A 13260-nucleotide genomic window follows, 5' to 3' on the forward strand; every position below is an offset into this window, starting at 1 on the left:
ACCCACGAGTCCAACCTTACAACTAACCTATTCCTATAACAATAAGCAAATAGGGGTTTTTTCACTTCCGTATACTCCACAAAATATTGTTCATTATGGTTATATTTATAAAATTGGAATAATTGTTGGGTTTTTTATTTTTTATTTTTAATTTATTTTACGGGCTCTTGGAAGTTTAACTGTTTATACTCTTCAAAAACCAGACACATATATATATATATATATATATATATATATGTGAGTCTCTTTCTTTCCATCCTACTTTTGATTAAGATCGACTGGGATAAAAAACATCGGATCACAAATCAAATTTTTAATATTTTGTAGACTTCAGGGATTGTGGGTTCATGACTTCCATTAGGGGCAAACCCCTAATGTTAATTACCCCGGACATTGTCACGAGAACCTCCGATTAAGAAAAATAAGTGCGAAGAAAGAAAGCAGTTTCGAGCAAATAAATTTTTATTCATGAATTCATAGACTTTCATTGAAAAATATGAAGTTAGGAATTTAATCATCTTGACGCAACAATAATTGTAGCCTTTTATCTCCTTCCGACTATTTCGCCAAAAATTGCGCTTTGACTTTTGTTGACTTTTGGTCTTCAGTCAACTATCGAAATATCGATCTTGAATACGACTTAGAAACTTATGAAGTTAGTATCTTGGATATTTGGATTTGTATCTTGACTCTGATTTGGAACTCTGATTTGATTCTTCATAAACTTCGGCCTTCGACCTTGTGAAACATTTTTTGCAACTTGTGAACTCTCCAACACTTTAACTTTGAGGCTGTTGAGCTCATTTGTTGATTTATTCTGGAACTCGAACTTGGAACTTGGAACTTGGACTTTGAACTCGCGATCTTGGATTTGATTCAAACTTGATTTGATTTTTTTCATAAGCTTTCGTCTTTCATGCTTGTGAAGCTCTTTTCGCAACTTGTGAACTCTCCAACGCTTTATCCTTGAGGTCGTTGAGCTCATTTGTTGATTTATTTGAGACTTGGATCTTTGATTTTGCATCTTAGATTTTGATTTGGATTTGAAGCTGTGGATTCCCTATGTTGATAAATCACAAACTTGGTTTGACTTTTCATGAGCTTCGCTATCATGCTTGTGGTGCTTTTTGCAACTTGTGAACTCTTCAACGCCTTTAGCTTTGAGGGTTGTTGAACTCATTTGTTGACTTGTTTGAAAACTTGGAACTTGGACTTTTCAGTTTGCTTTTGAATTTGATTTGGAACCCCGATTTGATTTTTATAAGCTTCGACCTTCAGGGCTTGTGAGGCTTTTTGCAACTTCAGTGAACTCTTCAACACTTTAACTTTGAGGTTGTTGAGCTCATTTGTTGATTCATTTGAAACTTGAAACTTAGATCTTTGACATTTGACCTTTTCGATCTTAGATTTTTGATTTTGAACTTGATTTGATTTTTCATAAGCTTCAGCTTTTATACTTGTGAAGCTATTTACAACTTGTGAACTCTCCAACGCTTTATCCTTGAGGTTGTTGAGCTCATTTGTTGATTTATTTGGAACTTGGATCTTTGATTTTGCATCTTAGATTTAATTTGGATTTCAAGCTGTGGATTCCCTATGTTGATGAATCACAAACTTGGTTTGACCTTTCATAAACTTCGGTTGTCATGCTTGTGAAGCTTTTTTTTGCAACTTTTGAACTCTTCAACACCTTAGCTTTGAGGTTGTTGAACTCATTTGTTGACTTGTTTGAAACTTGGAACTTGGACTTTTTAGTTATCATCTTGAATTTGATTTGGAACTTGATTTGATTTTTATAAGCTTCGACCTTTCGGGCTTGTGAGGCTTTTTGTAACTCGTGAACTCTTCAACTCTTCATCCTTGAGGTTGTTGGGTTCATTTGTTGAATTTGAATTCTTTGATTTGATTTGGAACTTCATTTCTGACTTTTTCATAAGCTTCGCCTTTTAGGCTTCGAAACTTTTTGCAACTTTGTAAACTCTTCAACACTTCAACTTTGAGGGTTGTTGAGCTCATTTGTTGATTTGTTTGAAAACTTGAAACTTGGGTCTTAGACTTCAACTTTCTCCTTGGGAATTTGATTATGTATCTTAAACTTTGATTTGCATTTCAAGTTGTGGATTCTTTGTATTGATGAATCACAAACTTGGTTTGACTTTTCATTAGCTTCGACTTTTTACGCCTATGAAAGCTTTTTACAACTTATGTGAACTCTTCAACTCTTCATCCTCGAGGTCGTTGAGCTCATTTGTTGATTTATTTCGAAACTTGAAATTTGGACATTTGATCTTTTAGTATCTTGAATTTGATTTGGAACTTCACTTGACTTTCCATAAGCTTGACTCTCGGGCTCGTGAAACTTTTGTGCAACTTATGAACTCCTCAACGCCTCAACTCGAGGTTTGTTGAGCTCGTTTATCTTGGATGTTTTGAGTTTGTCTTGAATTTGATCTGGACTTTAAGTTATAGATTCTCTGCGATTGAGGAATCACAAATATGGTTTAGCTTTTTCGCGAACTTCGGCTTTTTATGCTTGTGAAGCTTTTTACAACTTATGAACTCTTCAACTCTTCATCCTTGAGGTTGTTGGGTTCATTTGTTGAATTTGCATTCTTTGATTTGATTTTGGAACTTCATTTCGAACTTCATTTGACTTTTCGTAGCTTTTCCGACCTTTAGGCTTGTGAAACTTTTGCAACTTGTGAACTCTTCAACACTCGTAATCTTGAGGTTGTTGAGCTCATCCGTCGATTCATCATTTTTAACGCCTTGATTTTTGATTTTTCTTCTTTGTTTTTAGAATGCTTCGCTTTTTGAAGGTCTTGAAATTTCTTTCATCACTCTAAAGAGAGTCAATGGCCTCAAAAGAGGTCCATGAGCTCAAAAAAGAATTTTATGGGTTTTGAAATTTTTCATCCCTTCTAAGTGAGTCAATGGCCTCAAACAGAGTCCATGAGCTCAAAGAGAGTTTTTAAGGGTTTTTGGAATGTTTCATTTACTCGAGAGAGTCAATGGCCTCAAACGAGTCCATGAGCTCCAGAAGAGTTTTAAGGGTTTTGGAATTTTTCAAATCACTCGAAAGAGAGTCAATGGCCCAAACAAGGTCCATCACTCAAAGAGAGTTTTAAGGGTTTTGGAATTTTTTATCACTCCTAAAAGAGTTAATGGCCTCAAACAGGGTCCATTAGCTCAAAGAGATTTGTCATCACTCCAGAGAGAGTCAATGACCTCAAACCGGGTCAAGAGCTCGAAGAGAGTTTTAAAAGGATCTCGATAGCCCATCCGCTTGCGTGACTATTAAGAGGCGATGAAGAGGCCCTCCAAAAGAGAGCGATCGACATGCATTAGACATCACGTGAAGCTTTAAGGGTCTTGTGAAATTACCAAAACACCCCTCATCTTCGCTTAAAAACCCTTTTTCTTCATTTCTTTTCTTTTTCTGCATTTAGATCCTCTAACTTTTCATCACATTTTATCAAATTTTTGCCAATAAACCCCAAACTTTCATATTTTTATATTTTTTCATGGATTTTTGCAATTAAACCCTCGAGCTTTCATATTTTCACACATTTTTCACATTTTGCATATATGTCCTCAATTATTTCATCATTTTTTTCATGGATTTTTGCATAAAAGTCCAACTTTTCTACAAAATGTATACCACAATCGAACCCTCTTTTTCTTCTTTCTTTGATTGAGAAAACATCGGCATGTGATACATAAAAAGCATGCTACCACATCTACAATTAATCACTCACTTAATCAAGGAGTGCATGGTTCGTAAAAAGCAATCCAAGGTGCGGGTCCTACCATGGCATGGATTAACATGGGAATGAATGAAGATGTAAAATAAAAACCCAAATATTTTTATGGCATAGATGCAACTAGAACATGTATAAGTATATATATATATTTTGGATGGAATTTTGTAAGAACATCTACCTTTTTCAAGCTATAAGCACTTGACTGAGCTTCTCAAGCATGCCTCGAGATTTGTGCTAGGGTTATGAACATCATTTTGCTTTGCAGTGGTGGAGCAATTGATCTTTTTCTTCTTTTGTTTAGGGAAACATTTTTGATGAAGTCGATGATTTTTATGATCGAATGTTGTCTCGCTGTTGATCTTCTCACTTTCGCCTCGGGATGGTGATCAAGATCCGGGATCGGAGAGAAGCCCGGAAACTAAGCGTCTTGGATTCTGCCCGTGGTGATGGCGAGAAAGCCATAATCACCACCACCACTAAGTTGTCCTCCATCTTGTCCTTGGCTTCCTCTAGCTCATTTCGTGGTAGTGTTTGGAGAGAGTGTGGGAGAGGAACTAATAGAACCGAAGGTGACCTCCTCAACCCTTGGAATGAGAAGATCGGAACACGGAATCGAGAGAAAAGAGATAAAGGCGAGGAAGAGTAAGATCTCCGATGACACCACGGCCATCACCCACACCAATTCTCTTCGTCTTCTTCTCTCTTCTTTCTCTTCTTCTTTCCTCTTCTCTTCCTTCCTGCTCTCCTTCCTCTCTTATCTCGCTCTTTCTTCTTTTTCTCCCTCCCTTTTTCTCTCGGTCTTTTTCACTGTTTTTACCAAATCGCTCAACTCCAGTCATACGGAGAGATTTTTTCAAACTTTTTCTTCAAATTTCAAATTTTTTGTTTCAAAATATCTTCCTTATCCACTATTATAAACTCAAAATTCAGTATATATATTCTCACTTTTAAAATTTTAATTATTATTATTATTTTTATGCCATAATTCAAGGCGTGGCACCTCTTTTTAATATTTTTGGTCCTCCTATATATTTGATCCTTTTTCTTTTTCCTAATTATTTTTCAAAGTCTATATAAACAATATATTAAAAGTCATATAAAGCTGTGTGTGCGCCTAAGTAAACTATTAAAAATAAGTTATTAACTCCATGTGTGGGCTCCTTTCTTTCCACTCGGCCTTTAATTAGGGTGACTGACCGGTTTAAAAAAGCTATGGATCACAAATCAAATTTTTAATATATTTCGAGATCATTATGGTTTCATGACTCTATTAGGGGCCCCTAATATCAAATTACCCAGAATGTCATGGGAACCTCCGATTACGAAACAAGTGTGAATGAGAAGTAATTGAGTAAACATAATAATATTAATTTTCGAAAAGATGCATGTGACCACACTGATCATAGACAGAGAATACAAAAAGTAAGAGAGCTATTCTCTAAGAAAGCTTAACAAGAGATTCTTTTTAGAAAGAGCTATTTCTATCATGCTCTTCATTTTTCAGCTAGCGGTCTTAGCTCCTATATTGAAAAGTATGTCTGAAGATCCTTTTAACTCCAGCGAACATGAGCCTCTCTCGATTTCTTTATATATATGTGGGCTTTCGTGTCTTGACACATCGCTTGAGTTCAGTCACGGCCACTCTATATTTATGAGTTGCCCACTTGGTCATAGCTTCTTTGTCGGTCGAACTTTGGCCCTTTGTGCTTCAGTAAAATCCCACTCTAGGACCTGTGAAACTCCTTAAATCTATTCTCGTGCCTTAACACTTCGTGAGTTTGCGTTTGTCCTGTATTATATTTAGATCTCTGACTCTTCGATGATTATGAGCCTTGACCATTGGTAAGTCATGACCTTCAACATGGTTAGGTCATTAACTCTGATAATTTTTGACTCTGCCTTTAAAATGGATCTCAAACTCAATGAAAGAAACTATAATGGGCTTGGAGAAATCTTTTGCCAACTCTAACTTTTCAAACGAGTGCTGATGAGACATTTTTCTTCTCTTTGTGAAAAATTTTCATTCATTCATATTCATCATCATATGAAACTTTCATCATCTTTTACCCTTCCTTTCATTTCAAGTAAAAGAGCACTCACTCTCCAACAAAAGAAGTTAACTCTTCTCGGCCGTAGTGTTGATGTTAGTATATTTTTGTGAACTTTTCATCTTCTTTTTCTCTCTTCCACTAAGGAATTTCTTTCCATTCTCTCTTTCTTTCCATCTCCTCTTTTACTCCAATCGAGGTCAAAAGATCCTCAAAGTCGAGTTTCAGAAAGGGTTTGATCTATGAAAAATTTCTCTTACCCCAAGAGCCTAAGACTCAGTGTGACCAGAGAAATCATGATTCCCACAAAGAAAGCTCAAGACTTCACGTGGAATGAGAGTGGGCTGAAAAATTCCCTCCCTTACACTAAGAAAAGTCAAGACTTTCGAGGTTGAATGAGAGAAATTCTTACAGAAAATCGCTCGCCCAAAAAGTCACTCCCAAGCAACTAGCACTCTACAATCTCACATCCCAAGAAAGCCCAAGGCGAAAGCAGAATTGAGAAAAATATCTCACATCTCAAGAAAGTCAAGACTTCAAGGTGGAATGAGAGAATCATGAAAATTTTCGTTACCCCAAGTCAAGACTTCGCTGAACGAGAAATTATATCACGTTACCCCAAGAAAGTCAAGACTTTCTGTGGAATGAGAGAAATTTCATAGAAAATTTCTCACTACCCCAAGAAAGTCAAACTTCAGGTGGAATGAGAGAATCGATAGAAATTTTGCTACTCCCAAGAAAGTTCAAACTCATGCAGACTGAGAGAATTTCTATGTAAATTCCTCACACTCCAAGAAAGCCAAGCCTCATGCTGGAAACGAGAGAGAAATTTTACAGGATATAGGAGGCCTTGCAAAAATAAAATTACCAAAATACTCCCCACTCAAATTCACCCTTTTTATCTCATTTTTACTAAACCCATCCTTTTCATTTTCCCATATTTTCTCATTTCTTCTTTATTTTACTCAATCCCTTCCATATCCTCATATTTTTCTTTTCCTCATCTTTTAACTCACTCTTCCATTTTTCCATATTTTTCCTTCTCTATAAACTCACCATTCATAATTTTTCCTTTTCCTCACTCACCTTTCATCATATCTCTCTCTTTCTCTCATTTTCTTTTTTTCTCTTTTTCACTCTTCCCTTCATCATCTCTTTTTATTTCTTTCATCGTTTTTACCGAAAAATGCCCCTCATCAATAAACTCCTCCATGTCTTTTCCAAAAACAAAAATATCATCACTCCTAAGAACTATTTAGTTGACCTCTTCAACACTAGGATCGGCACTAGTAGCTGAAGGACCATTTTCATTCATTGTCCCTACACCTTTCATATCCATCACCACTCACAATGAAAGCCTGAACAGCAGCACCATAGGAAACAACCTCATCTGCTGAGGCTCTTGCATGGCTCTTTTCCATTGAAGAAATCCTGCAACAACTGATGAGCTATAGGAACCCTAATAGAGCCATCAGCCAACACAACATCATAGATACTATTCTTGTCCATCTCGACATCTCTCAAACGCTTCTCTGCTGACTCCATGCACTTCCTAAACAAATCCATGTTGAGCTCCTCAAACTCTTGAGCTCCTGGACAAAGTGGTTCACCATTCTGTTGTCAAAGTCTTTACTGCCAAGATGAGTGTCTCAGCACTTTCTCTCATTTTAATAAAGACCATAGAGGAGACCTCTTCAACTGCAAACTGCTTATCCTCATCCTTGTATTGCACAACAATCATGGGCTCGTCACTAGGTCCAGGGATAACTTTGAGTGAATAGAACTAGACATCACTTCTGAACAGAAGCATCACTTAAACACTTGCCAACCAATCACTTGGCGTCGAAGGCGGTGTTGATGGAGTTCATGGCGAGCTGGTTCCTTGCGGCATGACCAATAAGCCGCTTAGTGTCAGTAAAGGTGACATGGAACGATGTAGTGCAGCTTCCCTGGTTTCATCGGATCATCTCAACCATCTTTATAGCTGCGTCCAAGGAACCCTATATCTCTGCCTCTACACAGACAAGCAAGCTTTCATGTTTCTTTTCATGGATTGGGACTCTCCTCTTTCCTTAATTTTATATCTTTTGCAAAACCTTTACTTCGGAAGGATCTTAACGCCAACTTCTTTCTCCATTCTCTAAACAACGGCCTCATCTTCCAGCTAGTTTTCCTCCTTTCTTTTGCCAACTAAGATTTCGGTTGTTCTCGGATGTAAATGAATCCCTCAGCCTTCAATTCTGGCATGCTAATCTTCAAACTTTTAGAAGAGCCTTTGGACTCCATGAGGTCGAACAACCATTATCACCGATTGAAAAAATGGTTTCGGGCATGAGCACAGTGGGAGAGAGGAAAAGAGAGAGAGAGAGAGAGAGAACACGAAGAAGAGAGAAAAGAAATTCTCTAATGCATGCACGTGCATGTATTTTTTCCATTAAATGTATGAAAAGAAATCATATATATATATATATACAGTGACCGAACCGTAGACTGACTCAGTAGAGTATCAGTTCTGTGCAAAGAAACAAAAAATAAAAATAATCTAACAAAATAATTATTTTAAATGTAAGAATAATGCGATAATACAACCAAAATTTGAATACGCGATATTATATATAAAAGTGATAATTTAAAATTTTGATATTACCGATAAAAAATATACTAAATTTTCAATAATTCAACTAATAGAATACATCTCAAGTTTGTATTTTTTAAAAATACTAGAAATCGATCATCCTCACTACAAAACAACCAAACTATTGCTTTATATAAAAACTTTTTCATTGCTTTCACTCTAAAGATATATGCAGACATTATAACATATACGTGATATATGTTAGTCCCTCATGATCAATTCAAATTTTTTTTTTAAATTACTAAAATTTGTAAATAAGATTTATTTTATTAAAATTTTGAAATAATAGTAATTTTTAAATTTAAAAATAAAATGTGAAAAAAATGCAAAATTTGTATATAAGATTTATTTTATTAAAATTTTGAAATAATAGTAATTTTTAAATTAAAAAATAAAATGTGAAAAAATGCATCAAAAGATCCCAAATCTTATGGATAAACCCATAAACCACTCAAGCAAACCCACACTCCACACTTTCACGTCGTCCCAAATATCAGATTTTACATCAAATTCAAGATAAAAAATCGAAACCACTAAATCTTATATCGCTTAAAAAGATTTTTTTCTCCGCTGCCATGTGAGGGCTTCAACTCCCTGCACCCCCTGTTCCGCCTCCTGTATATATATATATATATTGAGAGAAAAATCATGAACACGAGAGAAAAAGAGACCAGGAATGTGTCTTCATTGCATGCCCAAATAAATAATAATAAAAAAACAAATAAGGCAGCATGCTATCAATGGAAGTGGTACCCTTCACGTGCATGGACTTGAAAAAGAATGCATATAAAAGGGCTTCATTTAATAAAATGATCCTCCTTTTTAATTAAACCAACTGGCTTAGATTATCACATCACCCACACGTGACGATGCGATACGCCGACCTATCGCTGACGCAAGATTTTTAAATAAAAAATCACGATCATTTTTACTCTCGAATTGCTTTTCTAATCAATGTTCGCTTTTATTCTCAAGTAGTTTGATTGAAAATTTTTTAAAAATTATTAAACTTTTAAAAATTTATTAAACTTTTTAAATAATTTTTAAAAAAATATAGGTGTGTTTTTAATTTAAATCCCTTTATTTCTTTTTATAATTAACAAATTATCTTTTCCCTTTGATTATTTAACCCAAATTTTATTTAAAAAAATATGTACTTTTTTAATTTATTAAAAAAATTAATTTTAAAGAATATATTTGAATATGAAAACACAAATTTTAAAATTTTAACTTTTAAAATTATTAAACCTTTAATGAACAACTTTTTAAGCAATATATAAGTGTGGCTTTTTATTTGTATTACAATTAACAAAAACTCTTTGATTACTTAACCCAAATTTTGCTTAAAAATTAATTTATTAAAATGCATAAAAGAAATAAGGGATTTAAATTAAAAAAACACACTTATATATTTTTTAAAAAATTATTTAAGAGTTTAATAAATTTTAAAAGTTTAATAATTTTTTTAAAAAAAATTTGGTAAAAAAACCCAAGAATAAGCCAACTTATTGATTAGAAAACAATTCAAGGGTTAAAATAAAAAAAATCAGGATTTTTTATTTAAAAATGCCACATCTCAGAAATTTCAATCAGCTTAATCCCAAGCGCTAACTCAACACCTAATATCATATAGACATCACCCATGTACGACGCGATTATCCTGGCCATTATTTTTGACAATTAAAATGATATTAGGGCCATTTGGTTTAATTAAAAAAAAAAGACCATTTTATTAAATGATCCCATATAAAACTTTAAAAAAAGTGGGGCCCGGTGATGTGAAAGCATGGATGCATCATGCTCATCATACAAAAATAACATTCATTACTGTTGTGCTTTTTCTTGTATATTTAAAAAAACAACGTAGTACCTCTTGATCAACCTTCTTCGATCTCCTTGTCTTCTCCCCTTCTTTCTCTTATTTTTTATTCTTCCGTCTCACTTTTCTTCAAACCCTCTCTGTCTTTTTTCAGTCACTCTTTTTTTTCCCTTTCTTTTTTTTCTTCTTCTTCGTCTCCTTTTCTCTCTATTTTTCTTCAGTCTCTCAAATTTTTATTTCTCTCTCTTTTTCTTCTGTTCCCCAAAAATTCTCAACATCTCCCCTAGAAAATCCCTCAATCCCTGTGAGAGAATCAAAAATTTAAATTCAAATAATTTTATCCCTTCTCCTATTTAAATTTTATCAAACTCCCCTTTTTTTCCTCTTTTCTTTTTTTATTTTTACTTTTATTTTATTTTTTTAAATATAGCTCATTATTATTATTATTTCTTTTACTTTTATAATAATTAGGAATTAAAAACTCATATAAACATATTTCTTACTTATTTTTTAAATTTTTATTTTTTTAAAATTTATTTATTTGAAAAATATTAAATTCTATTGAACCGACCGTTAGACTGTGAACCGGTTGCCTAACAGATAGCTGTCTGGTTTTAAAACATTGAATAAAAGATATATCTGTTTATGAATTTTTGGTTTATATAAATAAAAAATTTTAGTTATTTTTAGGAATATTTTTCAATATGATAACGGATAAGATTATGAGTTTGTCAAATAATCATCCAGCTAAATTTATAAAAATGAATTTTTTTTTAGAATACCAATAATTGTGGTATAAAATTCAAATATGCACTTTTATAGAGTAATGCAAATATAATATAAGTTTTGGGTTTATATACAAAATTATAATTTTTTTTTTTAAGTAATGCATATGCAAATATGATTTTCTGGAGGGTATGGATGAAAATATGCACTTTTTAAGGGTGTACATAATTTTTTATGGGGATAATACATATGTAAAAAAAATTAATTTATATACGGTACATTCAAAAAAATAATTTCATGAAAATCAAATGCACTTTTATTGAAGTGTATGTATAAAGATGATTAAAAAGTATGTCACAATATTGTTGGGCAATTGTCAGTCAAAATGGTAAACTGTTGTTATAATACACATTTAGCCAACCTCAAATATATAAGCTTCTCGTTGTTATTGTGTGTATATATATAAATATAATAAGTCTCAAATTCGGATAGAAATGTCATCATTTAGGCAAACTGTTGTTAAACTTTACATTAGAGTCCAACGAAGAAACATAAGACAAATAGATTATTTCATTAATTTGAATATCAGTAGTACATCTCTTGATAGCTTGGTACGTTACTTAATCTCATGCAACAATACAACAGTATTTAATATAAATATATGTAAATATAAATGCCATGCATGCACGTAGACTTAAAAGAGTCTTTTAGTAGTAATCCTGATCCAAATTGTTATCTAAAATCCACCGCCACCGCCAGCTCCGCCACCAAATCCTCCACCACCACCTGCTCCAGCACCAACTAACTCCTCCTCCAGCTCCACCACCACCTCCAAACCCTCCTCCGGCACCAGCACCGCCACCGCCACCAAGACCTCCTCCCCCACCAGCACCGCCACCGCCACCTAGACCTCCTCCAGCACCACCACCTGCACCACCACCTAGACCTCCTCCAGCACCACCACCTGCACCACCACCGCCACCTAGAGCCTCCTCCTGCACCACCACCCGAGACCTCCTCAGCACCACCACCTGCACCACCACCGCCACCTAGACCTCCTCCAGCACCACCACCGAGACCTCCTCCGGCACCACCGCCACCACCGAGACCTCCTCCAGCACCACCACCTCCACCGAGACCTCCTCCAGCACCACCACCCTCCACCGAGACCTCCTCCGGCACCACCACCACCACCACCACCGAGACCTCCTCCAGCACCACCACCACCACCAGAGACCTCCTCCAGCACCAGCACCACCACCGAGACCTCCTCCAGCACCACCACCGCCACCAAGACCTCCTCCAGCACCACCACCGAGGCCTCCTCCTGCACCACCACCACCACCACCACCTAATCCTCCACCACCAAGAAATGTCTCCTTCTCAAGCATTCTAGCCTCCACAATCCCAACAATCATGAGCATTGCCATTGCCATGAATCCCAACACTCCCAAACACTTAACAAACTTCCCCATTGTATTATATTATATGATCTCTAACTAGCTTCCACAACCACACTCTTTCTTAATTAAGCTCTCAACTTAATTCATGCATAACACTTCAATACCTCTTGCTCTTTTATAGACCTTGAATTTAATGCTAGTGGTTAGAAACATCTGATCTCTCTTTAATTTCCCCAACAAGACCATGTGGAAAATAAGCCCAGAAATTCTACACTTAGACTTTGGGGAGCTCTGAAATCAAGCACAATTACACATCTTCTTTAATGCTTTCTCTCAACTCTCAACTAACCCAGACTCTTTCTTTTTCAGCTTTTCCATGTTATACATATATATACTATTAATTTCCCCTTTTTAGTTTTTTCACCATTAATTTACACACACACACACTCTCTCTCTCTCTCTCTCTCTGTTTTATTAGTGCATGCATGCTTCTTAAGAAAATAGGTAATTATTAGACATGAATTGGATAAAAGGCAATATTTATAAAGGCAGTTAAAATGTTTTCCATTAACAGTAATTTTAGTTTACGACAATAAATTTTTACTGAAACTTAGTCAATAATAATATTTACATGTTTCATACTTTCTAATAATAACTTGACTTTGTCCACCGACCAGTTTAAATCTTGTTAAAATTTTGCTTAACTCCTCGGAAGTACTAAGTATTTTGTTCTAGTCCCTGTCATTGTACTTAATTTTACTTGAATTCCTTTTGTACCAGTTTTCACACTTTCTTCTTCATGTATGTATAAATATAATATGATATATATATATATATATATATATATTGAGAGCAAATGTGCAAA

The 13260-nt window shown here is 34.9% G+C and overlaps 1 protein-coding gene across 1 annotated transcript; it reads right to left on the reverse strand.

Annotated features, from left to right (window-relative positions):
- Positions 1-7644: 7644 nt before the first annotated feature.
- On the reverse strand, positions 7645-12467 carry LOC120263270 (glycine-rich cell wall structural protein-like). Its single transcript, XM_039271137.1, has 4 exons — positions 12230-12467; positions 12000-12131; positions 11799-11956; positions 7645-7761 (listed from the first exon to the last, which is right to left on the reverse strand). Exons 1-4 carry the CDS (start codon positions 12465-12467, stop codon positions 7645-7647), a joined length of 645 nt encoding a protein of 214 aa, XP_039127071.1.
- Between the last annotated feature and the right edge of the window lie 793 nt (positions 12468-13260).

This window comes from Dioscorea cayenensis, chromosome 6 (genome assembly GCF_009730915.1).
Source record: "Dioscorea cayenensis subsp. rotundata cultivar TDr96_F1 chromosome 6, TDr96_F1_v2_PseudoChromosome.rev07_lg8_w22 25.fasta, whole genome shotgun sequence".
Classification (NCBI taxonomy): domain Eukaryota; kingdom Viridiplantae; phylum Streptophyta; class Magnoliopsida; order Dioscoreales; family Dioscoreaceae; genus Dioscorea; species Dioscorea cayenensis.